Source organism: Sus scrofa, chromosome 7 (genome assembly GCF_000003025.6).
Source record: "Sus scrofa isolate TJ Tabasco breed Duroc chromosome 7, Sscrofa11.1, whole genome shotgun sequence".
NCBI classification, from domain to species: domain Eukaryota; kingdom Metazoa; phylum Chordata; class Mammalia; order Artiodactyla; family Suidae; genus Sus; species Sus scrofa.
The window spans coordinates 46635138-46662596 of record NC_010449.5 but is presented as its reverse complement, the minus strand read 5'-3'; the positions used below and the strand labels follow the sequence as shown (position 1 = coordinate 46662596).

Genomic DNA, 27459 nt, shown 5'->3' with positions numbered 1-27459 from the left:
AATGACACCAGTATCTCTGGCCCGACCACCACAGAATAGGGACATACTTAACTGGGCAGGAGGACTTAGAGGAGGCAGCTCCTCTTGCACTCTCCTTTCCTGGTATCTTTGTCACCAAGATGCTCTTCTCTGTACTTTGCAAAGGTCCCCTATCAGTCAGACCCACCTTTCTCCTTCCTTGCAGGTTATTCTTCCCTGAAGGCTGTGCGACCTCATCCCGGGCGACCTTTTTTCCACACCCAGCCTAGAAGCACTCCCGGGCTGCTGCCTCGGCCTCCGGCCGCCCAGCCTGTGCATGGCCGCACGGACTGGGTTTCCAAGTATGCGTCTCGGCGATGACTGTCACAAAGCCCTTTGTAAGGGACAGCAGGACCCTGTCCCTTGGCCCGCTGGCGTTCTACCTGCCAGAGACTTTCAGATGGTGAAAAAGGAAACACTTTATTCTTCCGAACTGAGACATTTCAATATTCTTTTTTAAAGTTTTTTTTTTTTAATATTGATTTGAATGCAATACCTTTTTTGTACAAAGTTATTTTATTCTAAAACTGGGTCCCCTTATTTTCTTAAACAGCAGCATTTTGTATATATGGATTATTATGTTTTAGCATTTTATACAGTCAACTTTGTAATGGACTTTTTAAAGAGTCTTGATTTTCCTTTGGGGTTCCAGATAATATTTTATACAGATTTTTAAAAATGTAATAATATTGATGCAGTATTGCAACAGGGGTGCAATTTAAGGCTACGTGATAAAGGGTTTTTCCCCCAATGTGTATAGATATTTGCAAAGTGGTTAAAATTTAATGTGGCATATTTGGTACTTCTGGCTTTTCTGGATTGACATCAGCCCTAGAAAACTGATCATCTGCTGTTCTCAGTATCAAGTTGTTGGTTTGACTTTTTGATACACTGTGCTGTTCTCAAAGTACAATTACATAATTCACTTTGTTTTCTTTTTAATGCCCAGATGAAAGAACTCTAAGTAAATAGCTTTTGAAATTTTTACATCCTTTCTGGTGGTGGCGATATCTGGCTGAAACCATGCTATGCCATCACATTCTATTTTCTTCCATTTTTGAAGTCAACTTTTACAAGTACACACAAAAGGGAAGCTTTTCAAGCCAAAGTGTTCTCCACATAAAGGTGAACATACTTGCTTAAACATACATCCCTGCCAGGATGCATGATCCAAAAGCTCAGTCTCAAAGGAGCAGCAGATTTTTTATTATCAGAACCCCTAGAATTTTGCATTTAGCACAGTTCTCTGGACCTGGCTAGGGACAGAAGATGAATAACCTTCTGTTCTGTAACCAATTTTTCAGGGCAGTTTGGGGAGCAGGAAAGACTGATGCAGAGGTCCCACTGGTCTGGGAAGCTCCGGTTACCCCAATGTCAGTGTCCATCGCGTGCCACATTCAAACTCTTAACCCTTGGGTAGTTTCTTTCAACAATGAGAACTCTCTTTGTTGGGCAGAGGCTGTTCCATGGAGAGGAATGTTTACAGCAATTTTGAAAAAGACAAAGCTAGTTTGGCAACAAAAAAGACCAAAAGTCCACTCACTCTCTTCCACCTCTTTTGGGCACACTCGCCTCCAAGCATGATTGCCTGAAAGGGAGGGTCACCGCCAGTGAATGTGACGTCATCTCCAGTGTGTTGCCTCCCCTTCTCCCAGGGCTCAAGCCATTCTCGTTTGGGTCCAGGACACAGCAAGTTGAGCCCAGGAAATCGTCATTTTTGTAGGTGCAAAGGATACGTTAAAATGAGTATTGGCCCTTTGATATGTTCAACCTAATAAGTTGGTAAACGTTCGCTCTTATGTATTAATGATGCCTTGCAGCTGGAACAAATCACTGTGGTTCCCAAAGGGCCCTAGACTAAAATCAGAGAGTAATTTGTGCTTTGGAGAGTCTGCCTCAAAAATGTACTTGACCAAGGACCATGATCCCTGGGGGCATGAGAAAAGCACATGGTGGATGTGGATTGAGAGGTGATACTTTTCTGTTAACAAACTGGCAGCAAAGCTTCAGGAAACAAATATGTATATGTAAGCACAACTTGAAGCTGAATTCATTTCTGTATTATATTCTCAACTCATTATCTCAAGCAACAGAAGTTATGTTTTTGGAGATGAGTCCTCTACTCAGCGGTTATATATTTATTTCCCTTTTCTGTATTATGTATAAAAAGTAAGTTAATCTGAAACCTTACCCAGCTTGCTGGAAAGCCAGTTTTAAATTGTAAATACCTCCTAGAGAAGCAGATGGATTGTGAATACCATATTCTTGGCACTCTAGCTTGTGTTAAGGTCATTAAACTTTATTAAAATTGAAAAACCTAGTTACCTAGTTATTACACATGATAAAATTGTTTTTCTAATACTTTTGTAGGCCCCAAATTCATAAAATATTTCAGTTTTCTTCCTCTTCCTTTGTTTATTAGCAAACAGCTTCCCTTGGGAAGTCAAACACGTTTATTCATTTGAAAGTCAAGGAGCTGACCTGCCCCTGAGAAAACTCTCCCAAGATGTCAGTTCTAAAGAACTAGCAAAACTCCTATAAAATCTTCCCTCCTCTCCCCCAAGCCTTGAGATGGGTAAAGGATAAATTGGGCATTCAAACTGTTTACTTAACTATAAAGGGGAATAATCACCTTTTTTTTTTTTTTTTTTTTTTTTTTTTTGTCTGTGCCTGCCTGGGCATGTGGAAGTTCCTGGGCCAGGAATCAAACCTGAGCCACAGCAGAGACCTGAGCCACTGCAGTGACAATGCCCGATCCTTAACCCACTGCACCACAAGGGAACTCCCAATAATCACCATTTTTTTGTTAGGTGAAAATGGAATGCTGCCTGTTGTATATATCTTAATTAATATAGAATTATAAAATATACTGCCAGACACCAAGAGGAATGATGATTTAACTGTACCTATCCACAACTGTACCTCATTTCCGGTTGGAAAACTTCCAGGGGTGTCAGAAAATGGTACAGCTCCCAAAGGTTCAGTGACAATGATATGCCAAGGAGTACATGTGTGAACTTTAGAGAAAGTTGAATGGGCATAAAAGCTACTCTTGGTGTGATTGTTCATTTTACAATAAACTGCCATTAATTACTATGCCCTCACCCAGCTTGTGTGTGATTGAAAAAGGAAGAAAACTGATTTTCAAGCAATTTTTTAGACAGAACTCTAACCTAAAGGACTACGTGTGTCTAATAAACTGATACCATGTCAGCTGGAGTTATCAAAAATTGAATATAATCAAAACAATATATAAAACAAGAATTATTTTGTACAAACTACGGTACTTTCGGAGTTCACGGGCACCATTTTTTCTCACGCAGTGGCATCAAGCCATTGTTTTGTGCCATTTAGGAGAGAAAAAGAATGCAGGCTGTATGATTTTAGCTCAGTGTCTGACCCAAAGCAATATGTTTGTAAGAAAATGTTTGACATACTAATTATTTTATATCATTTAAAGCATACTGTAGCAACTTGTTTGTTTAATATATGTGGTTAACTTTTGGAATTATTTTTACAATTTCCAACCAAAGTACTGTATTTTATATAATTTATTGTGAGGACCTTATTATGGAAACCAATAGAAGACAAACTGGGGGCAAATACCACATTAATCTGTATTATCGGTTTCTTCTGGACACTGTGCTAATGTGAATTTAAAATGATCTGAACAGTCTTCTGATCTCGGATATTGCAGTACTGATGACAATTTAGTTCTGATTTGATCACAAAGGAGTAGCTAATATTTTATTTATAAAGCAAATATTCATAATGATGAGAAAATAGGACAGAAAATCACTTAAGTCCCTTCTGACTTAAAATGTTCCTTTGAAAAGTTTGCCCTAAGGTGTTTAAAAATATTGCATAAGGAAGATTCTGCTCCAAATAAAGTTACAGTTTAAGAAAAATTGATGTGTGATCTGTTTTTGTTTTTACGTTCTATCAAATGATAACATTGCTATGTCCTAATTTGGAATTTGGATGATTTAAAACTTCTTAACGCTCAATATAGTGTTACTGCCGGGAAATTGGAAGCATATACGTAGACAAGCAGTAGGAAGGGTTATCTTGCAATGCAGAGGCCTTTTAAAATTAGCTTTAAGCAAAATAGATAATAAAAAAAATTAATATAAAAAATGTTTTTAAAAAAGCAGATGAAAACAATCTTTTTGATTTCATTATGATTAATATCTCACTTGTATTTTTCTAGCTTTCATAGTAAACGCATGTACAAAACAATGCTTCAAAAGAAGCTCATAACTTCATGAATTCTATTCAAGATTCCACAGGAAACTGATTTCCCAAACATTCTTAGACTCCTTGAAAGAATTTTGAGGAACATGATTTACAGATGAATCTTTGTTAGTGAATCTGTAGATTTGCCCTTCCTGGTTAGAACACCTTCACTGCCCCCACCCCCGACTATATAATTATTCCCTTTGCCCTAAGATTTTGGCATATGTTCCCCCACTACCATCTGATCAGATGCCCCACAGAGTCAAGCTCTCAGCCACCAAAACCTGCTGTTCGAATAGGGTCCAATACATTCAATCCTAGCTGTGGCTGTTGCTTCCATCTTCCCGGAGTATTTACTTATAAAAGCACCTCTTAAACTGTGATCTAAAGGTCTTGATTTTTGTCCAGGCGATTCGATTTACTACTGAGTGGGTGGGGAAGGGTCAAAGGCCGAGACAAGTGCCCGGGGCCTCTGAACATATATATCAGGTAGATAGAAAGACGTCTTGAGTGGGACTGTCCCAGGTTGAGAGCAACTGAGAGTCTCCAAGAATAGAATGATTTCAAGGCTTCCAAGGAACACGATGACATTAGGATACCTGCCATAGAATGGCAGAATTATTATAACAGGACTTTTTATATCTCCACAAGCCTGTGTAAAGACAGAGTCTTATGACACTCCTTTAGGTTTTCTTTCAGGTAAACAAGATTGCTAGGATGTGATCCCTAATTTATTAGTCTGGACGTGTGAAGTGAGCGATTCTGTACGTTAGGGGAAAAATAGTAAAATAGCAATATGATATGGCTCAAGCAACTAGAAATAAGGAAATGGAGATAAATGGCTTATCAGCAAAGGTGAATAATAATGTTTGTTCTACTTAGTTCAATGAGAGTGGAAAAAATTAGTAAGGAATGATCACCTTGAGCAGGTTTAGATATGGCTCCCTCTCCATGTTAAACTGTGTTAGATCAGAATGAGGAAGACGAAATTGAATATATATATTATTTGTATTCGAAAGTGACTTTTCTGGCTCGCATGCAAAATGAAGAAACATCTCTATTCACCGTGTCAAGGAATAAAGGAGGGGAAGGAGAAAGCAATACACAAAATGAGAGAAATTAAGTTCTACGTTTAATACGTGTACTTAATGCCTTTTGAAAATTTAGTCAAGATACCTGCTCTTGCAGTGTGTAAGAAAAAGAAAAGAATAATGTCAAAAGAATAAGTAAAAGAAAGGAATAATGTCAAAAGAAAGGCAGACTGCCACATGCAGCGCCTCATTTGGATGTGTCTGGAGTCTTGGAAGCTTGACTACCCTACGTTCTCCTACAAATGGACCTTGAGAGCTTGTTTGGAGGTTCTAGCAGGGGAGCGCAGCTACTCGTATACCCTTGACCGAAGAACGGTCCTCCTCTATCGGGGATGGTCGTCCTCTTCGACCGAGCGCGCAGCTTCGGGAGGGACGCACATGGAGCGGTGAGGGAGGAAGGGGACACCCGCCTAGCCAGCCAGATCAGCCGAATCAACCCTGGCGATCAATGGGGTGACAGATGTCGCAGCCAGATCGCCCTCACATCCGAGGCCTGAGGAAGGCCGCGCGGTATATAAACCTGAGGAAATTTGTGTCTTTCTGCATAGGCCGAGTTATTTATTGCACTAAATCGCTAACATGCCTTTCAAACTAAATCTAACTAACACTTAAAAGGTCAATTAATCCCTCAGATCGCTAAAATTTGGGTTTAAATGACGTGAATTGGGGTTACTTTTGTATTATCCAGCATGCCTTGCAGAATGGGTGGAGCATGCTAAATACTGCCGTCTCTATTGGCGAAATCCTCCGGAGCCTCGCCCACCTCGAGCATCTCCGGCAGCCCGCGGGTTCCCCAGCTGCAGACAGCTAGCGGGGGCGTTTTGTTCGGTTCCGGGCGCTCGGAGTGGACCCAGGTCTGTCTTTCTCTTGCTGCCCCCACCTGCCCTTTCCCCTCTTAACTGTTTTTCTCCTGGCTCTGAGCCTCTGACTCTCCCTCCATACCCTAAGTACCCTGCGCCCATCCTTCTCTCGTCTTTCTCTCCTAGGTCCTTTGCGCCCCCGCACCATCCGGGTCGGTGGGGCCCCCGGGCCGGGGTGGGGGTCTTGCTCGGCTCGATGTGGAATGATTTTTAACACTCTCTGTGGAGTTCGCAGCCCTGTAAGGGGAGGCAGGCTCGGATGGTCCCCGAGCCAGGCCACGCGGGCTGAGCAGCCACGCGAAGTGCTGGGGCCTGGCTCCGCGGCCCAGCGGTGGTTTGGTCGCAGCGGGGGCTGGGGGCTCGTGTCCTCGCCGGGAGCAGGCGGGGCTTGCGCGACCTAGGGCCGCTTTGCCCGCAGACGCAGGCCGTGCAAACAATAGTAATCTTTGGTCCATCCACCTCCCTGTTGCTGTGAGGCTCAAATCTGAATGCGTGTGGACGCGAATTCTTGCAGCTGTTCCATGGGTATGTTTCTTCTCCGCGGCCTGGGGTCTGGCCTGTCCGGGCCGAATTTGTGAAATCTCAGATTTTCAAGGTCAAAGTATATGATGTTCCTAATCTGCGAAGTCCCGTGTTGCTAGTACAGATGTCTTTCCAGCAACTGGCCTCAGCTTCCCACGATCCAGAGTGTGAAATCATAAATAGAAATGATATGAAAGCCAAGTGTGTGGGCTTATTTAAGGTTTTAAAATGGTGGTATGTTATTGTTGAGTGAGGGAAAACGCAGTGGTGGTGGGGGGGGGGGATATAAATAAAACCCCTTCCCTTCCAAACCACAGAAATCCAAAAAAACAATTTCTTGTGCCCAAATCTTGAATATTCATTTAGCGTCTGAGGACTGGGATGAGGACACGAAATTGAGGCAGTTCTTTTGCGAGGAGCTGCTGGGTTTGTTTTTCAGAAAAGCTGAAAAGCCATGATGGCTACGAAGCCCAAGCTCCACTATCCCAATGGACGAGGCCGGATGGAATCCGTGAGATGGGTTTTAGCTGCCGCAGGAGTCGAGGTACCTTCCCTACCAATTGCTGTTTCTGCACAAATTTGTCCTACAACGTTGGGACTTTCGAGGGAAATGTCAATGGGGAGCCCTGTCTTCTCCCTCTAATACTACAGACATGGTTCAACGAATCGGAAGAGCCCTTCCATAAAAGGATTTCTCTATTAAGAATGGAGTTGATGGAATTCTATTTTACTTTTAGCTTTTTCTTAATCATAGGCTTCTGATCTACCACCAATAAATATTTATTAATGAGGAGAAAAGGAATGAAGCTGCAATTTGCCAATTATACCCAGAATTTTGTGAATATAGAATATCTGAGTGAAGAGTTCCCGTTGTGGCTCAGTGGTTAATGAATCTGACCGAGAACCATGAGGTTTCGGGTTCTATCCCTGGCCCCGCTCAGCGGGTTAAGGATCCGGTGTTGCCATGAGCTGTGGTGTAGGTCGCAGATGCAGCTTAGATCCCGCATTGCTGTGGCTCTGGCGTAGGCCGGTGGCTACGGCTCCAATTCAACCCCTACCCTGGGAACCTCCATATGCCGCCAGAGCGGCCAAAGAAATGGCAAAAAGACAAAAAAAAAAAAAAAAAAAAAAATCTTAATTTCCTGTGTGCTTCTGTGGCTTCAAACTGACAGCCTTCCTGTCTTGTCTGCATACTTGTATGCTTTGGCCCACAGTGTTTTGGGTCTTGTTTTTATTCTGTTCCTGTAGCTCCTTATTTATGGAAACTTTCAGATACACACAGGTAGAGAGAACATTACCAGGAGTTCCTTGTACCTGTCACCCAGCTTCAACAGCCATCAGCTTTATGCTCATCTTGTTTCATCTGTTTCCTCTCCTCCACTTGCTTTGCTGGGAGTATTTTAAAGTAAAATCCAAACATCATATACTTCATCTGTGAGACTCCAGCTTTGATCTCTAAATGATGAGCATTTTAAAACATAACTACAACCATGATCACACCCAACACAATTAACAACAACTCCATGTTATCTTCTAATACTCAGTCTGATTGTTTCAAAGAGGCCTTGTTTCAGTCTAGATCTAAATCAGATCCACACAGTGCATTTGAAAACCTTTGTTTCAATATTCTAACACTCTGTAACATTTCCTCTGCATTAAAAAAAACCAAAAACTTCAAATTCAGTAATAATTTTAGGTGAATAGAAAAGTAATAAAGAGAAAACAGAATATACCTGTATAACTGTCACCCAGTTTCCTCTAACGATAATAACATCTTTCTTAACCATGTCGAAACTAGGAAATAAACATTTGCTTTAACTACCCCACAGACTTTATTCACATCAAATTCATTTTTCCACTAATGTCTTTTTACTGTTCCAGGATTCAACATTGTATTTTGTCATCATGCTTCCTTAGCTTTCTTCAGCCTGCAGCAGTTTCATAGTCTTTCCTTTGTTTTACCACCTTGACAGTCCTGAAAGTTGGTGTTCAGTATTGATCAGGCTGTTTGTGGAGTCCTCCACAGGGTGATGTTTTTCTCATGATTAGACCAGGTTTTGGGTCTGGGGGGAGAGGACATGGAGGTGAGGTGCCCTTCCAGTTGCATCGCTTGAGGGGTTATGGGATGCTAACGTGAGTTATCACTGGTGCGGGGAACCTTGGTCACTTGGTTAAGATGGTGTCTGCCAGGTCCCTTCATTGTAAAGTGACTGATTTTCCCTCTATTCTCTGGAAGTGAATCATTAAATTCAGCCCACACTACCAAGGATGAGAATTAAACTCTACCTCCTGAAGGGGGGAGTCTCTGCATTTAGAATTTTTATGTGAGGAAGATTTGTCTCCCCCCCCTATGTATTTATTCACTCATTTCTTTATACCAGTGTGAACTGAAGTTGTATTTATTTCATCCCTTGGATTAGAATCCAGGAATACTTCATTTTCTTGCTCAAATTGGCCCAGCTTTGACCGTGGGACTCTTTCAGATTGGCGCCTGTGTTCTTTCCATGTAGCCCCATCCTCTTTTTACCTTTTTATTTTTTCTCCTTCAATATTTGCTTACTTTCTAACACTTCAAGATGCTCCGGACTCATCTCGTATTTTCCTTACCCTGGCTCAAGTATTTCTCCAGGGAGCCCTGGTCCCTTTTGTTAGAAAATGGTTTTAGCAGTCAAGATCTGGATGCTAAGTGTCTACATCTGTTTCTAGTGCCATTTGTAGAAGAAACTGCCATGTAGACTGTCCCTCATTCTGGATTTGGCAGATTTACTCACATTTAACATGTTCCTCTATTCTCTGTGTTTCTCGTAAACTATTGCAGATGCAGAAATCTGATCAAATCCAGGCTCCTTTCTTTCTTTCCATCTTGAATTCTTTTCCCTGCCAGACTGTGGCAGAGGTGATGCTCTGAACACATTTCTCTTGCGTGACATCGGGGGTGCATGATGTCTGCCTGTCTGGTTTTCAGCGTTGCTGGGCTTGACCGGTGTGTTCCCGTGACATCAGCGTGATCCATGCGGTATGAAGTTTCCCCTACTACCCTTTCAGCAAGGGTCTGTGGAGCCTTGATCATCACAGTTAGGTTTGTGGAGGGAGGAACGCACAAGGCCAAGTCAGCAAACAGCAAGAGATATTTATTAAGGCATCTGAAATGGATGGGCTGAGCTCAGGATGGCATCAGTGACAATTGCGAAGCGGCATTCTGCTGATAAAGGGCTGGTGGTGGGACCAATGTGTGGGGCAGGGGTGTGGCAAAGGAGTATGTATCTCCTCTCCGCATCTCAGGTCTGGATAAGTGTTGTAACCGCCCTTCCCAGGGCAGGGATTGATATAAGCAGGCAGAGGAGTCGATCCTCAGTCAATCAATCAAGCTTCACAAGCAGCCTTCCATATGCCCTTGTCCCGCGTAGCTCAACTGGAACAGTCACATCTGCTGTCCCCCTAGGAACCTATCATTCCAGCTTTTGTTACATGGGATAGGGTCAACAATTCTCTCTTCCATAACTACTTCCTGCTAGACGGGGGCGATGTATCTGGGATGGCATAGTGGCTGGACATGAGTCCTTCCTACTAAGGGGACAGAAAAATAAGGAAAATTGGGGTTAGGCAAGGGGTCTGGTTTGATATCAGTATTGTTGAAGGAGGAGCAATTCCCCTTAGTTTGGTTGACCACGGACTGGACTGTGTTTTGTATGAATTTGATTAAAAGGTGTATTAGACAAGAGCCAAGGAGTAGTATTAAGAGGAGAATTATTAAGGGAGCTATAAGGGGAAGGAGAAGAGATTTGAAAGGAGAGGAAAGTGAAGTCAATAAAGATTCTAGCCAGGACGACTGAGAAGTAGCACTGTCCCTTGCTCTCTGTGTTATCTCAAAAGCAAATGTAGATCACTTAAAAGCAAAGAACTTCGCATAATCTGTTGTCAAAAGTCACATTTTAGAAAACTTTGTTCTCTTAGGAGAAAGAGAAACCAATTTAAGTTTTGTACTAGTTTACTTTTAAAATTAATTTACTGTGGGTGTTCCTGTTGTGGCACAGCGGAAACAAATCCAACTAGTATCCATGAGGATGCAGGTTCGATCCCTGGCCTTGCTCAGTGGGTGGGGGAACCAGTGTTGCCATGAGCTGTGGTGTAGGTCACAGACGAGGCTCAGATCCTGAGTTGGCTGTGCTGTGGCTGTGACATAGGCCAGCAGCTGTAGCTCTGATTCGACCTGTAGCCTGGGAACTTCCATATACTTTGAGCACGGCCCTAAAAAGCCAAAATAAAATAAAATAAAATAAAATTAATGACCTTGGAGTTCCCGTCGTGACTCAGTGGTTAACGAATCCGACTAGAAACCATGAGGCTGCAGGTTCGATCCCTGGCCTTACTCAGTGGGTTGGGGATCCGGTGTTGCCGTAACCTGTGGTGTAGGCCGCAAACGCGGCTTGGACCCCAGGTTGCTGTGGCTCTGGCGAAGGCTGGCAGCTACAGCTCTGATTAGACTCCTAGCCTGGGAACCTCCATATGTCATGAGAGTAGCCCTAGAAAAGGCAAAAAGACCCCCCCCTAAAAAAAATTAATGACCTCAATTAAATTGATTTTAAACTTTGACCATGCACAAAATCTCTTCTCAGTGTCCACTTCCCACAAACCTTCCATCACTTTCTGTATCCATATTATTCTGTCCCTTATTTTTCCATCCAAAACAAAAAGCTACAAGACACACTTTATTTTCTCTTAACAAAATGTAATTCCATTCCTCATTCCTTGAGCCCACTCTTCTGCCCAGAGTGGAAGGAGCTGGGCTGTCATCCCTCAGGGGCCTCACGAGGGCAGACCACAGGGTTTCTAGAAGCAATTCCCAAAGGGTGGTACAGGGGCGGTGGGGTGGGGTGGGGTGAGAGGGGAGAACTTTGCCAAAAGACATTTTCAGCTACATTCATGTTCGTTGGGATCTGAAACAATCTGGACGGCCATGGTGACAGCCGTGGGGTAAGTTCATGATTCCTAGGATCACAGTGTTGGGTAGAGCCCAGTGTGTAAGTCACATGCATCCCAGGAACCAGGTAACTCACACCTGCTGAGGGGCAACCTGGCCTATTTCAGAGAGTCAGCATCACCTGTCTCACCTGGGTTTTAGTCCTCAGACCTTGCTCTGTGGTGGATGCTGCTTCTCAGCTGCTTGGGGCTCCGTTTGCCCAAGAAACCCCCCCGCCCCAAAACCCAATCAGATTCTCCTTGTAAAGAGGGAGGTAAGCAGTGTAAAAGAGGAGACGTGAAGACCACAGACTCCTTATTCAGGACTTCTGCGCAGTTCACTTATAAGAAGGGAGGGTGTGAGGAGGCAGGGTGTGGGGTGGTCAAGGCACTTCTCTGGAGGATCCCAGTAGCAGCTGCACCCTGGATGGGAGCAGAGATGGCTGACTGCGTGGATAGAAGTGCTGTCTGTCCTTACAGGCTGGAACAGCACCCGGACAGTTGCCAGATCCTCCAGTCTCTGCCTGGTGACTTTCCTTTCCTCTCTCTTCACCCTCTCATCTCCCATCCTGATGCCAGTTTCTTCTTATCAACCAACAGTTTTTATAAAGTTCACCCAAGTTTCTCTAGTGAGAGGATGCATTTTGCTACATGTTTCCAGAAGTCAAAAACAAAAATCACAGCTGTTTGGAAGGACTTAAAAAATTTTTTTTAATTGAAGTATAATTGATTTACAATATTTCAGGTGTACAACAAAATGATTTAGTTATATGCACATTTTTTCAGATTCTTTTCCATTATAGGTTATTACAAGATATTGAATATAGTTCCCCATATGCTATATAGTAGGATCTTATTTATCATTTTTATATATAGTAGTGTGTATCTATTAATCCCCAGCTCCTAATTTATCCCTCCTCCCCTTTGATAACTGTGAGTTTGTTTTCTTTGAGTCTGTTTCTGTTTAGTCAAGAAGTTCATTTGTATCATTTTTAGATTCCACATGTAAGTGATATCATATAATGTTTGTCTTTCTCTCTCTGACTTAGTAGCATAATAATTAGGTCCATCCATGTCACTTGGAAGGACTTTTTTTTTTTTTTTAATATACACTAATGGTTTCTCCCAGCTACTGGATGTGAATCTCTGAGGAGTGGGCCTGGAGTCTGATAGACACACACACACACACACTCGCACACTTTCCTATGTGCTTTATACATGATTGTGGTCCTAAGAGCTTGAGAACAGTAGTGTGGAGAGAGCACATGTGGCATCACACCTGACCAGCTGGGCATTTGGACAGATGCCCAGGACATTCTTGCTCTGAGGTTGCTGTGCGAGGCCCCAGGTGGAGTGCCTGGAGGGACACTGAGGGCCCCCCCTCCACACACACACACACACACACACACACACACACACACACGAGGACCTTGCACCTCCTCACCTCCATCCCCACCCCAGGTCCGCTAGTTGAGGCGGAGAGAACAAGACCGGTCCGATCCATCCACACGCTGTCAGCTCTGCTCCTGCGGGGGATGAAGGGGCGCAGCGCAGGGGCAGTCGCGGGTAGGGAACCGTCCGAGGACTCAGTGAGGATGGGAAGAGCATCAGTGTGTATGTCACTTTTCACTGTTTCTTTTCCCTCCAACCTTTCAGTTTGAAAAGTTGAAAACCTATAGCACAAGTGTCATAGTACAATGGACACCTTCCAACTAAATTCACCACTTAACATTTTGCTACTTCTGTTTCCTTCCTTCTCACTTTTTCTGTCCTCAACCATTTGAAGGTAAGTTGCAGCCATTAGCATGTATCTTCATGCTAGGAAAGAATAATTGTTCTAATAATTACAAAATCATTGTCACAACTAAGAAGATTTTAACATCTCCTACACAATCCATATTCAGAAGTCCCCTCTTGTTCCCCAAGTGTCTGTGTAACTTGTTTATTTAGCAGGTGTAACTGCCCCCTCTCCCTGATCTCAGAGAGACAGCAGTGAGTGATGGCTTGGAGCAAAATCTTAATTTTGTGCTCAGGAACTGAACCTGGGCAGCCTGGATGAAATCCTGTGGACTAATTAGAGGCTAGAAACAATTGCCCTGACTCTTGCCCCCTGTTGAAAGCAAGAATGTTTCAAGGAGGCAAAGACTGTGAAAACAGGTATAAAGTTTATCGTTAGAGTCACAGTACAACATGCGGGAGAGCACACAGAGAAGTAGTTTATTTAAGTCAGAAGCAAAGACTATACACTGTAAAGAGCATTGCAGATGCTGGCATCCGCCTGCGTAAGGAGCATGTCAGAGAGGTGATTTAAATCACTTATGTAGGACAGTTCTTCCGGGGCTCTGTTTACCTTTAGTCAATTATCCTGTTTTAATTCTCACACCCGACTAGACATAGGATCCTCCCCAATATGCATGTGCATCTTTTGACGAAGATGGATTCCAGAGCAAAGCATGCTGGGACGGTGTCAGGACTTATTATTATAGCCTGGTGCCCCCTCCCTTTCTGACCGCTAGGAGTCTCACTGTGCATGAGTCATGAAGAGTTCTCCTTGACCCCAGGAGTGATTGGAGTGGTTGTCTTTCTTAGAAAGTGAAACAAGGCCTAAAAGGACAGACTCCTTACAGAACATGCCCATGTAACGGATGAGTCCCCAGAGACAAAGATAGCCCCAAGGCCACAGACTACATGGCTCAACCAAAGGACCCCTGTTTATACAAAAAAAAACCTGCAGCCGGGAAGCCCGAATTTCACTTGCTCAGAGCTCCCCACCACTCTGCTGGTCAGCAAACTCCACCTGCGATCTCATTGGTCCAGGCTCTGCCTCCTTCTTCCTGCCATCCTAACAATCCTATCTCTCTACTCCAGCTGATCTCAGCTCCCCCAACTTTTTCCTTGAAGTGACAAAGAGAAACAAGGGCCAGTTTACCTGGCCTGACAAGTCCCAGCTGTTCTCAGCCCAGGGCCCCATCTACCTCCTGCTTCACCCTGATCTAATCAAGATTCAGGTATTTGGTGCTTATGTCTCTAGACTCTTTTCATCTGAAACAGAACCTACATTTGTTCTTTTCTTCCATACTCTTCACTTAACAGCAAATGGGTGCAGGAGGAGTTGAAACTCTTGCATGAATTTCAGCTAGCAAAAATAAAGAGTCAGTTATGTGACGTGGAGACCAAATGACAGAATTATCAGAGTTGGGCTACTGGCTAAGGTCAAATCCCTTTTAAATAAAGATTTGCCCTTGAGAGCAGAGCTCAGGCTTTCGGTGGGGAAGTGGCTGGATGTCTAGGAAACGGGAGCCAGACAAGGGGTGAGGACCACAGAGTAGGAACAGCAGAGGCAAACAGTCCCCCAAACTGATTTCCAAACCTTGAGCATTCTGGAGGAGCTTAAAAACAAAACAGAAGTTCAGTAGATCAGGAAGACTCCAAGCCATTTATGTTACAGAGTGGCCTGAGTTCTGGACAGGCCCCACTCTCACCTTGTAGTTCAGTCCAAGTTAAACTGGTTTGGGGGAGTTCCCGTTGTGGCGTGGCAGAAACAAATTCAACTAGGAACTACGAGGTTGCGGGTTCAATCCCTGGCCCTGCTCCATGGGTTAAGGGTCCTTTGTTGCCGTGACCTGTGGTGTAGGTCGCAGATGCGGCTCGGATCTGGCGTTGCTGTGTCTGTGGTGCAGGCTAGTAGCGGTAGCTCCGATTCGATCTGTAGCCAGGGAACCTCCATATGCCACGGGTGCAGCCCTAAAGAGCAAAATAAATAAATTGGTTGGGACACTCTTTTGGCAGCATCACTGTATCCTCCATAGGAGCACTTGGTAATTCCAGGTGACCCTGGTGGGGAGCTGAATTTGGCCAGTGGGTTAGGTAGACAGTGAGATCTCCAAATCTGCAGAGATATTTTTCCTCGTCATGATTAAGTAACTTGTGGGTGACGCTTTGAGATGGTGTGTCTGTTCTGTGCCTCATGACCCAGTGATTTCAGTGTCCATTATAACCTTTATTAGAATCAGTTACTATGTTGCAGGGTGAAAATTGGTGATTTTCTAATTTTATCATTAATTAGCAATAATTCTACACTAATTAGTGCTAATTCTGTAAAAAAAAAAAAAGGTGTTCCTTCTCCTTTTGTGTGTGTGTGTGTGTTGTTATTTGTGGACACAAGGATTTTTTTTTTTTTTTTTTTTGGTTGGTGTGTGTTCGAATCCGTAAGTGACATCACTCACTTTGATGCTTCAGTTGTCCAAATGTGGCTAGGGAATCTCTCTGGGCACGCAAAAAAGTCTTGTGTGCCTTTTTTTTTTTTTTTTTTAGTTTAATTTACTTAATTTTGATTGAAATTTAATCATAATTTAGTCATAGCCAGCTATCAATTATTAACAGTAGTATCAAGATATTTATTGTTTTTATCAAGTAAATCCCGGGCATGTCATTTCCTAAAACATAAAATAATATACATCCTTCTAGCAAAATGTGATGGGCTAGGGTTTTGCCAACATTTTGTGTTATGAAGTCCTTCCTGTTGATTGGTTAACTGGATGAGAAAAATCCTGTTACCTTTTGTCCTTAGTAGTGCATTGCTTGTCAGTTTTAAGTTTGAAAAGTTCTTTTAAATTACCATCAATCTGAAGACCTATAGTCTGAGATTTTGCTTATATGGTCAATTTTACCATCACAGAGTAGGACAAAGTGCTGTCCTCTTTCCCTCTGGGGTCCTGTGTGCCTTTGACATGTCTCTCAACTGTTGAATGTGTCCTCACTTTCTGACATAATGGAGCCACGCTTCTCTCCAGGGAGCCCAGGGACATTTATTTACTTATTTTCATTTTTTTTTTTAGGGCTGCACCCACGGCATATGGAAATTCCCTGGCTAGGGGTTGAATCAGAGCTGCAGCTACTGGCCTACCACTACAGCCACAGCAACGTGGGATCCTGAGCCTCATCTTCAGCCAATACCACAGCTCACAGCAACGAAGGATCCTTAACCCACTGAGCGGGGCCAGGGATCGAACCCGCATCCTCATGGATACTAATCGAGTTCGTTACTGCTAAGCCATGACAGGAACTCCAAGCCCCTTGATACTTAGAAACCAAGATGTGAATACTGAGTGGGTTCTTTCTCTCTGTTTTTGACGCAGTTTAACTTGGTATTTTTGATCCGGAACCTGTAATGATATTTCCCCTTTTTTGGGGGGGGTCTTTTTAAATTTAGTTTGATGAAGAATTTTTAGAAACAAAAGAACAGTTGCAGAAGTTGCAGGATGGTGAGTATAAAAATGCATTACTATTGGTAATGCTGATTTTTTTTTTTTTTTAAGAACCAACATTTATGTGGAAGGGCAAAGATGCTGCTGAATTCTAAACATCAGGAACAGTATCCTGAAACTGGGCATGCAAGAGGGAACAGTAGCTGAATTGGCCAGGAAGGCACTCAGTTATTCAGCCGTTTTGGAAAAGCCAGCTAAAAGGAGGAAGCAGTTCCTCCCTCTCCCCAAGTGGGCAGCCCGTCTCCATCCTTCTCCGCCCTCCCTGCTCTACCTCATCTCCCCCTTTCTTCTGCTCCCTCATCCCCTCCTTCCTCATCTTCCTCGCCTTCAGATTATCTGAGGCATCAGTGCCTGCTTGAAGTATGCAGGTGCAAGTCCCCGTTTACACCGGGCTGCTTTCTGAAGCAAACAGACATGACATCAGTGAAAGACCCCCTTTAACTCCTGGTCACACCCTCCATCCACGCCCAGGCTCCCGTAAGCAGCCTCCCTCCTGGCCATGAGCGGAGTTCTGGGGCCCAAGTCAGAGCTCCCTGGAGAAGGGCCAGCTCTACAGGGCTGTAGTGGCACCTGTCATGTGGGACACTGTCGGGCGTCACTAGGTATGTGCTGAGTACTCATCTCCGCTTGACCTGCACATACCCCCGTCCTTGATCCCCCACCCCCAAAGCTGGTTTGTATCCTGTGTTTGCGTCCTTCCCCGGGCTTTGGTGGGGGGAACTGTTTGAGACAGGCTTCTTGAAGAAAGTAATGGGTTATTATTTGACCAGGGACAGCAAACTTGGTAGTAGATGGTCTGCAGCTGTGAGCAAGTGAGTATCAGTTCGTGGCTTAGGTTTCATTATCAGATTGTCCAAGCAGTGCAGCCATAGAGCATCCTACAGGGATGGGACTGTGCTGTTCTCCACTGGCCAGCACAGGAGCCAGCAGCCGTTTGTGACAATTCAACACTTGAATGTGTCCAGGATGACTAAGGAAGGAAGTGTTACATTTTTCAAAAGCGTGATTAATTTAAGTTCAGTTTTAGCCACACCCTATTGGCTACTGCACTAGCCAGCGCAGCTCTCTTGAGAATGTCTTCACCACCTTTCCCCCACCCATTGCCGCTGAAGCTATTTTTCCCGGGGTGAAAATCAAAAGGGAAGATCTAGGAGTTCCCTCATGGCTCAGGGATTAAGGATCTGGTGTTGTCATTGCTGTGGCGCAGGTTCGATCCCGGGCCCAGGAAATTTTACATGCCTCAGGCACAGACAAAAAACAAAAACAAAACAAAGCAGGTTTAGGTCAGTGCTCATTTGCAGGTTTGTTTTATGGCTAAATCTGCCCCGAATGAAGTTGAGGGAACTTTATACTGTTTCCCAAGGCTGTGACCCCACTGTCCCTTTTCATTCTGCGGAGCGTTTTTTAGGAGTTGGGGGAGGGGGCGGGGAAGCCATCACTTCTAACTCTTAGCTTCCATTCCAGGGAACCACCTGCTGTTCCAGCAAGTGCCCATGGTTGAGATTGACGGGATGAAGTTGGTGCAGACCCGAAGCATCCTCCACTATATAGCAGACAAGCACCATCTCTTCGGCAAAGACCTCAAGGAGAGAACCCTGTACTGTGGCCTCTCACCTGTTCTTGCTTGTCCGCTTACCAATGCTTAGCTGCTTACATGTCCTTTACAGCACACCTGTTCACTTCATGTCCTGTATCTTTAGTGCAAACAGGGAACAAACCCCCAGAAAGGCCATCAAGACCAAGTGGAAAATCAGTACAGAGAGTTCGAGTAAAATGATAGAAAAGAATTGAATTCAGATATTGGAGCCTGAGTCTGGGGTGTGATGCAGGCTTCAACATCTTTATTTATTGTTTTTAATTTTTTTAGTTTTATTGAAATAGAGTTGATTTATAAGGGTTTTTGTTGGTTTTTTTTGTTTGTTTTTTTTTTGTCTTTTTGCCATTTCTTGGGCCGCTCCCGTGGCACATGGAGGTTCCCAGGTTAGGGGTCAAATCACAGCTGCAGCCACCGGCCTACACCAGTGCCTCAGCAATGCGGGATCCGAGCCGCGTCTGCAACCTACACCACAGCTCACGGCAACGCCGGATCCTCAACCCACTGAGCAAGGCCAGGGATCGAACCTGCAACCTCATGGTTCCTAGTCAGATTCGTTAACCACTGAGCCACGACGGGAACTCCTATAAGGTTTTTTTAAAAATAGATTTTCTTTTGTTTTCTTTTCTTTTTCATTTTTAGCCGCCACGTGGCACATGGAGTTCCCTGGCTAGAGATCACATCCGAACCACAGTTGTGACTCATGCTGCAGCTGCGGCAGTGCCGGAACTTTTAACCCACTGTGCCAGGCTGGCGATTGAACCTGTGTCCTGGCATTGCAGAGATGCTGCTTATCCCATTGTGCCACAGTGGGAACTCCTCAACATCTGTAAATGCTTTGTTTTTTCTTTTAATCTGTCTTTGCAAATATCACTATCAGGAATGGGAAGCAGCTGTGACACTCAAGGCCTGGGGTACTGTGCACTGGTTCTTGCACCTCCTGGACCATGACCCTGGGCAGAATGTTACACCCCAGTGTCCTGATGAGTTTCCTGTGGGATGGGGATAATAATAGCACATTCCTCATCATGCTGTAGGATTCAATGACATATTGCATATACAGTGTTTAGCCTGTGCGTGGTACACACCAAGCACTCTACAAATGATACCCATTATTTTTATTAATATGAAGTGCCACCTACATCAAGTGTGGGTGCCAGAATAAGGGTGGAGAGTAGGGGCCAGGAAGAGAGAACCTTTGTGACCCTTGTGCTTTGAGATTTGTGACATTTTTAGGAGGGATTTTTCTGAATTACAACCAGAAATGACTTTGCATCTTTTTTTTTTTTGTCATTTTTTTTTTTTTTTTCGCCATTTCTAGGGCTGCTCCCGAGGCTAGGGGTCGAATCGGAGCTGCAGCCACAGGCCTATGCCAGAGCCACAGCAACGCTGGATCTGAGCTGCGTCTGCAACCTACACCACAGCTCACGGCAACGCCGGATCCTTAACCTGCTGAGCAAGGGCAGGGATTGAACCTGAAACCTCATGGTTCTCAGTCAGATTCGTTAACCACTGAGCCACGACGGGAACTCCTGACTTCGCATCTTAAGGGACAGATGTAGACTAATGCTTCTTGGTCCTAAGTTCCAGAGCCTTAAGAGAAAAGCACTCTGGGTACTTAGCTGTGGAAGCCAATGAGTTCCAAGAGCAGGGTGACTGAGAAAACACTTTCTTGTGTTTTGAAGGATTGACATGTATGTGGAGGGGACACTGGACCTTCTGGAACTGATTATCATGCATCCTTTCCTCAAACCAGACGATCAGCAAAAGGAAGTGGTTAACATGGCCCAGAAGGCTATCATTAGATACTTTCCTGTGTTCGAAAAGGTAGGAGGCAAGGAAGCCTGTGAATACAGCATCACCAGGCCGTGAATGCCCCTTTCTGCTCAGGCGGAGTAAAAGCTGAGCCCTATCGGACCAACCTCCTGGACCCCTGAGAGTTGACAGAGCTGACAGAGCTAGTGTGTCTTGGAGCCTCCCAGCCTCTTCCCAAGTCTTCTGTGTTTTCTGGGGAAAATTTGGGCTCACCCATGTATGCATTATCATGTCTTACATTCACCAGGTGCCACCCCATGTAGGCTACAGAAGGACAGAAGCCACCCTCTTCATTCATTCTTTCCTTCCAGAGTCATTTGTGTATGTGGCATCCTACTTGATGTTTGATATGAAGAGAAGAGCCATTGCTGTTTTATCTCTCTTCCCTTTGCTCTTTTGGTTTTCTGTTGTATTATTTTTCTTGTCTTATTACTACTATTATCTGTTTTTCTGTTTTCTGTTGTATTATTTTTCTTGTCTTATTACTACTATTATCTGTTTTTCTGAACTTCACACTCCTCTGTTTTTCTCAACTGAGAGGAATTGTTTTAAATACTTTGAACAACAAAAAAAGAGAATGTAAAAATATGGCAGACTTCCTGTGGCCATCTACATGGAAATAGGTGTGAGAAAAAGGGGAGGTATTTTCTGAGTTTTTCTGTCCTTAGCTTCACAATCTTTTGCCCACAGGCACTTTGTGAATGTAAAATATGATAATGCGGGAATGGGCTGTGACGAAGGAGGAACAGGTGCCTTGGAGAAGGGGCAGTGCTAGTTTCTATGGCCCTGTGTCCCAGGCTGTATCAGGGCTCTGCTAACATGTGCGCTAAACATTGTTGCCTTCTCTTGCACATAATGAAACAGAATCACAGAAAGCCTGGGTGACATGCCTGGGTGACATGGAGCTGGGACTGGAACTCTGACCTCTGACTGCAACTCAAAACTCTTCATCCTCTCCCACTCTGGCTCCAGGGACTCTGTTTGATTTGCAGTCATATATAGAATCCCTCTCTCTCTCTCTCTCTCCCTCCCCCTGCCACACACACTCGTAGGCATCTTCAAAGGCCACCTCCCCTGTTCCTTGCCTCTTCCCAATTCTATTCCTGTGAATCTCTGCGCCTCTATATTACTCTCTAAAGGGGAATCAGGATGAACTGTCATCTTTTTAATTTTCTCTAACTTAGAAGATGAGAAAGGAAGGCTGATTTTTTACCGTCATGTCTAGTTTATGATGCTGGGAGAAACACAGAACTGGCAGATGAGATTAGACTCCTTGGACAGGGTGTCTTACATCACTTCTCCCACCTCTAGAATGTATCAGGGCTAATTTTGAATAGACGCATTCATGGAATGGGTGTATCCTTTTAAAGTACTGGATGCTAGATCCAGAATTAATATTTCCTACCCCTTTTCAGAGTCTCATCCTGATGTAAAGCAGTTATTTAGGGATGCTTCTGTTTCACACCTTTCTGTCTCTCTCTCTCCTATAGGGAACTTCCTCTTAGTTGATGTTTTTATATAAGAACAAGGCGGTAGTCTCAGCCCTTCTCAGATGCTGTGTTGATTCCATAGCTTCATCAGTTTCTCTGTATTGAGTATTGTAACCGATGCAAAACCTTTGTACCCTGCAGGTTTTACGGGGTCATGGACAAAGATTTCTTGTCGGTAATCAGCTGAGCCTTGCAGACATAATTCTGCTCCAGACCATTTTGGCTCTTGAAGAGAAAATTCCTAATATCCTGTCTGCCTTTCCTCACCTCCAGGTAAATAAAACAACATTTTAGAAGATTGGCCTGGAATTCTTAGGCCTTCCTCCAATGTCTATTGATTGGTTGCCTCTGTGTGTGTGTGTGTGTGTGTGTGTGTGTGTGTGTGTGTGTGTGTGTATAGTTGTTTTAGGTTCCAGTTAGTAAAATGAAATGAAGATAAAAACTTAAAATTGGTTTTCTGATCTGCAAACCCTTAGAGGTGAAATATCTAAGAAGTGATCCCTTAGTTTTGTTGCTTGACTGCACTCTTGGAACAAATTCCACGCAGGGTTTGGTGAGAAGGATACACTGGAGAGGTGGTTGTTGGGACCAGGCCTTCCCCACCTGCTGGTGCTATGTGTGCTGGTGGGAGGGCCTGAGAGGCACCATCAGAAACAGCCTTGTCATCAGCATATGGCTCCCATTCTCAGAAATAAGGTCTCAGATTGGAAATGTTGGAGCCTGAGTTCTGAGAGCTAAGAGGCCCTGCAAACCCCCAAAGGTTCTCACCATTCTCCTTCCCCAAATTCCACATCAGTGTGTGACTCAGTTTATTCCTTGGTATTTTTCTGGCAGGAGGGATCATAGAATTTTGAAGCAGAAAAGGGCTTTAAAAACTAATCCTATCCAGAGTTCCCACTGTGGCTAAGCAGTAATAAACCCAACTAGTATCCATGAGGATGCGGGTTTGATCCCTGACCTTGCTTAGTGGGTTGGGGATCCGCCATTGCCCTGAGCTATGGTGTAGGTCACAGACGCAGCTCGGATCCCTCATTGCTGTGGCTGTGGTGTAGGCTGGCAGCTGCAGCTCCAATTCATCCCCTAGCCTGCGAACCTCCATGTGCTGTAAAATGACCAAAAAAAAAAAAAAAAAAAAAAAAAAAAACCCGCACTAATCTCACACAATGCATTCAATGTACATATGGGAAATAGAGACCCAGGATGAGAAGTCAGCAGCTGAGCTGGCATCATTAGTGGATGCCTCTACTTTGCATAGAATCTTAGCCTTTTATCTCCAATAGGCTTTCTTCCACATGAATGGTTTGGCAAACTACTGCCTCTGGGGCCAAATCAGATTTGCCACCTGTCTTTATACAGCTCTTGTACAAAGAATGGCTTTTACCTTTTTTTTTTTTTTTTTTTTTTGGTCTTTTTAGGGCAGCACCCATGGCATATGGAAGTTCCCAGGCTAGGGGTCAAATCAGAGCTGTAGCCGCCAGCCTACATCACAGCCACAGCAGTACCAGATCCAAGCCTCATCTGCAACCTACACCACAGCTCACGGTAACACCAGAACCCTTAACCCACTGAGCAGCACCAGCAATTGAACCTGAGTTCTCATGGATGCTAGTTGGGTTTGTTTTCACTGAGCCACTACAGGAACTCCCAGTTTTTACACTTTTATATGGTTGAAAAAATATCAAAAGAATGGAATACTTCTTGCCACATGAAGTTATAGGAACTTCGAATTTTAGTGTCCACATATAGGTTTCATTGGCACAAAGCCACACCCATTCATTAATGCGTTGTCTAGGGCTGCTTTTGTGCTACCACAGCAGAGTCAAGTTGTTCTAATAGAGACCATATGGCCTGCAAAGCCTAAGATATTTACTAACTGGTCCTTTATTGAAAAAGGCTGCCAATCCTCTATATAGGCCAAATTGACATATCTTTGGTCGAGTTATCAAAAGCCAAGAGAGACACATACTAAATTTCTAAAGAACAACACTTTAAAAAAATAATAATAATTTTTTTCAAGTCTGATGAACATCATTTTGACATAAATGAGGACAGCAGCCACCAGTTAAATACACACACTCACAAAACGAGAATAGAAATCTTCAACAAGGCAAATAGCTATTATATTTAGCTCTTTGTTCCTTTCTTCCTGCAGACACAGAGATGAACATTTTACAGCTTGACTTTCATACCAATAGATCCCTGAAATACCCCAAGGACCCGTTGGTATTTTCCGTCCATGATGCTAGCAACTTGTTTTTAAACCCTATTTAAAATCTGATCAGATCAAGCCATCAATATTAAAGGACTTTGGAATGTAACATCGGATCTGATTGAGTTAAAGGGTCATTCCTGTACTGGTTAAAGGAGAAACAATTTGCCAAAGATCACAAAAGTTTTACTATACATGTCAAGTGTGAACCCCAGATAAATCTTGAATTGATAAATCCTTTGGAATAAATTTCTAAATATTGATAATAATACCAGTCTTACAAATATAATAACACAACAGTTCAAATTAGTAATAAAAAAGGAAAATTGGTATATTTACGTAGAATTTTTATTGACATGCGTATTGGAATTTTTGTTAATGTTAGTGACATGTATGAATGCTTATGTGTATTTGTGTGCAGGCTTAAGGCTGTGTGTTTTACATAATAGACATTCAATAAATAGTAGCTTTGAAAATAAATGACCTTTTACTTTGAAAGATTTTATTAGGAGTTCCTGTTGTGGCGCAGTGGAAATGAATCGACTAGGAACCATGAGGTTTCGGGTCGGATCCCTGGCCTTGCTCAGTGGGTTAAGGATCCGGCGTTGCTATGAGCTGTGGTATAGGTCACAGAGGCGGCTCGGATCCCACGTTGCTGTGGCTGTGGTGTAGGTCGGCAGCTGTAGCTCCTATTTGACCCCTAGCCTGGAACCTCCATATACCGCAGGTGGGGCCCTAAAAAGACAAAAAAAGAAAAAAAAAAAGAAAAAGAAAAAGAAAGAAAGAAAGAAACAGAAAGAAAAGAAAGGTTCTATTAGCATAATTATATATGATGGCTATACATCTTTTCATGTAGTTCAAAACTTTTACCAGATTGAATGGACGTTTTTTCTTAATTACTGAACATTGGTAAGATTTAACTCTATGAACAGAAAAAGGATTTTTTTCTTCCATTGCAGTTTACATGAATATCTGCTATCTGATTTCTGAGCGCTCGGCTACAAACAATGCAACTGGCCGATTCTTTTTTTTTAACTTTTTTATTTTTTTGTCTTTTTGCCGTTTCTTGGGCCACTTCTGCGACATATGGAGGTTCCCAGGCTAGGGGTCAAATTGGAGCTACAGCTGCTGGCCTACACCAGAGCCACAGCAACGCGGGATCTGAGCCGCGACTGCAAACTACAACACAGCTCACGGCAATGCCGGATCTTTAACCCACTGAGCAAGGCCAGGGATCAAACCCTTAGTCGGATTCGTTAACCACTGCACCACAACGGGAACTCTAATTCATTTATTAATAGGAGTGAAAATGACCAAGGAAGCTGCATCTTGAAATGTAACTTGTACCGCCTGATGAATTTGTAAAACACTTTGATTTAAATAATTTTATCTAAGGCATTTTTATCTAAGATCAGTACATTTGAGGTACTTGCCATGCCTTTTTCATCCTTCCCTTTTTCTCTTCAAGAAAATATAATCTGGAATTCCCGTCGTGGCACAGCAGAAACGAATCCGACTAGGAACCATGTGGTTGTGGGTTTGATCCCTGGCCTCACTCAGTGGGTTAAGGATCTGGCGTTGCTGTGAGCTGTGGTGTAGGTTGCAGACGTGGCTCAGATCTGGCATTTCTGTGGCTGTGGCGTAGGCCGGCAGCTACAGCTCTGATTAGACCCCGAGTCTGGGAACCTCCATATGCCATGGGTGTGGCCTTAAAAGGACAAAAGCCAAAAGAAAAAAAGAAAGTATAATCCCATTCCAAGGATCCTTTTTTATTTTGCTATCTCTGAAAAGAGTTCGCATCTGGATGTTTGCATAAAGCCTGGTCTAGATTCCAGCCATTATTGGCAGTGATTGAAAGTAATCATCCCAAGAAATCTGCCCTGAGCAGGTGCTGGATCACAGTTCTGTGTGGATCCCTGTGGCACATTTTTCTTGGGCACATTCGGATGGCCCGTCTTGCACCACCGTATTTTCTTCCAAACAAATGCCTTTGCTCTTTGCCTTGAACTTTTGTGTTCTCCCTTTTCAGGAGTTCACAGTGAAAATAAGTAATATCCCTACAATTAAGAAATTCCTTGAACCTGGCAGCAAGAAGAAGCCTCCCCCGGATGACATCTACGTGAGGACCGTGTATAACATCTTTATGCCGTAGACCTGCCTGCGGTCGTGAGTGAACGCCGTGCACAGAGATCGCTGTGTCCACAGTAGTGTCTTAACTGAAGCCAGGCTGCCGTGATCCAGCTCTGTCGTGGTACTGTGTATCTTGTTCCTCAGTTGGTCTTTCATGTCAAGGAGATAGATCTCTTCTAGAAACACTGACTCTCTTTTCTGTCCCATGAGTGTTACAGGACTTCTTCTGAAAACCCTTTTGGAGAGGCTGGTGTTTAAAAGTTAGATCTACTCTGTCAATTCATTTCCTGGTAGCAAGGATGGGCAGGACCTCGAGCTGTCCCCTGAGCCTCTTTTCTCCTCTCCTTATCCTGTTCTCAACCCCTTCCAGTCTCTTCCTGTTTTTAGCGTCTAATAACAACAGAATCCACTACATGTGAGTAACTCTCTCCTCTGAGCTGTAATAGACCCATGGTTGTGATGAACGCAGTTGATGTTTGCCAAAATAAAGGATTTACAAATCACTGCCTTGCTGCTAGAGTGTTTAAGTTAAATTGCTTGGAATATTTAATACATTCACATGGTTCAAAAATTGGAAAAGTATAAAAGGCTGTCTGGTTGGAAGTATTCTTTTCAGTTCTGCTCCCCATAGGCAAACATCCGTATCATTTGTATATCCTGGAAGTTGCATTTGACACAAGTAGAAGAAAATAGAAGTTGATATATAACTTTTATCCTCTTTCTGCCCAAAGGGTTATATAGAGGCAGTTTTTTTGCATTTCAGAACTAAAAGTATGTCTGGCTTATCAATACTGCTTTAAAACATGTGTGGATTTACATCTCAAATATTACTTGAGCACCTGTTATGTGCCAGGAGGCAGAACCCTGGAACAGAGACCCTGCTTTAGAAAAAAACTCAACCACACAGTAAGTGAGAGAGATGTGTCAATGGCAGAAGTAATTGTAGAAAAGGAAGAATTGCTGCTTTGGGAGTATCTGATATTTAGACGTTTAAAAACTGTAAAAGGGAGTTCCTGCTGTGGTGCATCGGGTTAAAGATCTGGCATTGCTGCAGCTATGGTGTTGGTCGAAGTTGCGGCTTGGATTTGATCTCTGACCTGAGAATGTCCATATGCCACAGGTGCGGCAAAAAAAAAAAAAAAAAAAAAAAAAAAAAAAAAACAACTTAAAAAAGGCAAGTGTTTGATTCAGATCTCATAGGACACACTCATTCCTTACTGCCAGAGGGATTTTTGCCCAGACGTGAAAAACAAAACAGTTGTCAAGTG

General features: G+C 43.5%; 2 protein-coding genes across 3 annotated transcripts in view; both read left to right on the top strand.

Moving 5' to 3' along the window:
• ICK (intestinal cell kinase) overlaps positions 1–3926 on the top strand; it is a 64616-nt gene extending 60690 nt beyond the window's left edge. The window contains 1 exon segment of the mRNA XM_021098828.1: positions 185–3926. Coding sequence (XP_020954487.1) covers positions 185–339 — 155 coding nt within the window. The 3' untranslated portion in view covers positions 340–3926.
• On the top strand, positions 6106–26694 carry GSTA4 (glutathione S-transferase alpha 4). 2 transcript variants are annotated; one of them, XM_005666463.3, is made up of 8 exons: positions 6150–6199; positions 6720–6730; positions 7167–7271; positions 16899–16950; positions 18418–18550; positions 20233–20374; positions 21994–22125; positions 26091–26694. In XM_005666463.3, the coding sequence occupies exons 3-8, from the start codon at positions 7182–7184 to the stop codon at positions 26211–26213; spliced, it is 672 nt and encodes a 223-aa protein (XP_005666520.1). In that variant the 5' UTR covers positions 6150–6199; positions 6720–6730; positions 7167–7181; the 3' UTR covers positions 26214–26694.

Bases quoted from the DNA above. Each gene is read 5' to 3' on its own strand.
- GSTA4 (XM_005666463.3), top strand. From the start codon at position 7,182: ATGATGGCTACGAAGCCCAAGCTCCACTATCCCAATGGACGAGGCCGG. The intron at 7,272-16,898 runs GTACCTTCCCTA...TTTTAAATTTAG, and splicing joins TAGCTGCCGCAGGAGTCGAG to TTTGATGAAGAATTTTTAGA. The intron at 22,126-26,090 runs GTAAATAAAACA...CTCCCTTTTCAG, and splicing joins CTGCCTTTCCTCACCTCCAG to GAGTTCACAGTGAAAATAAG.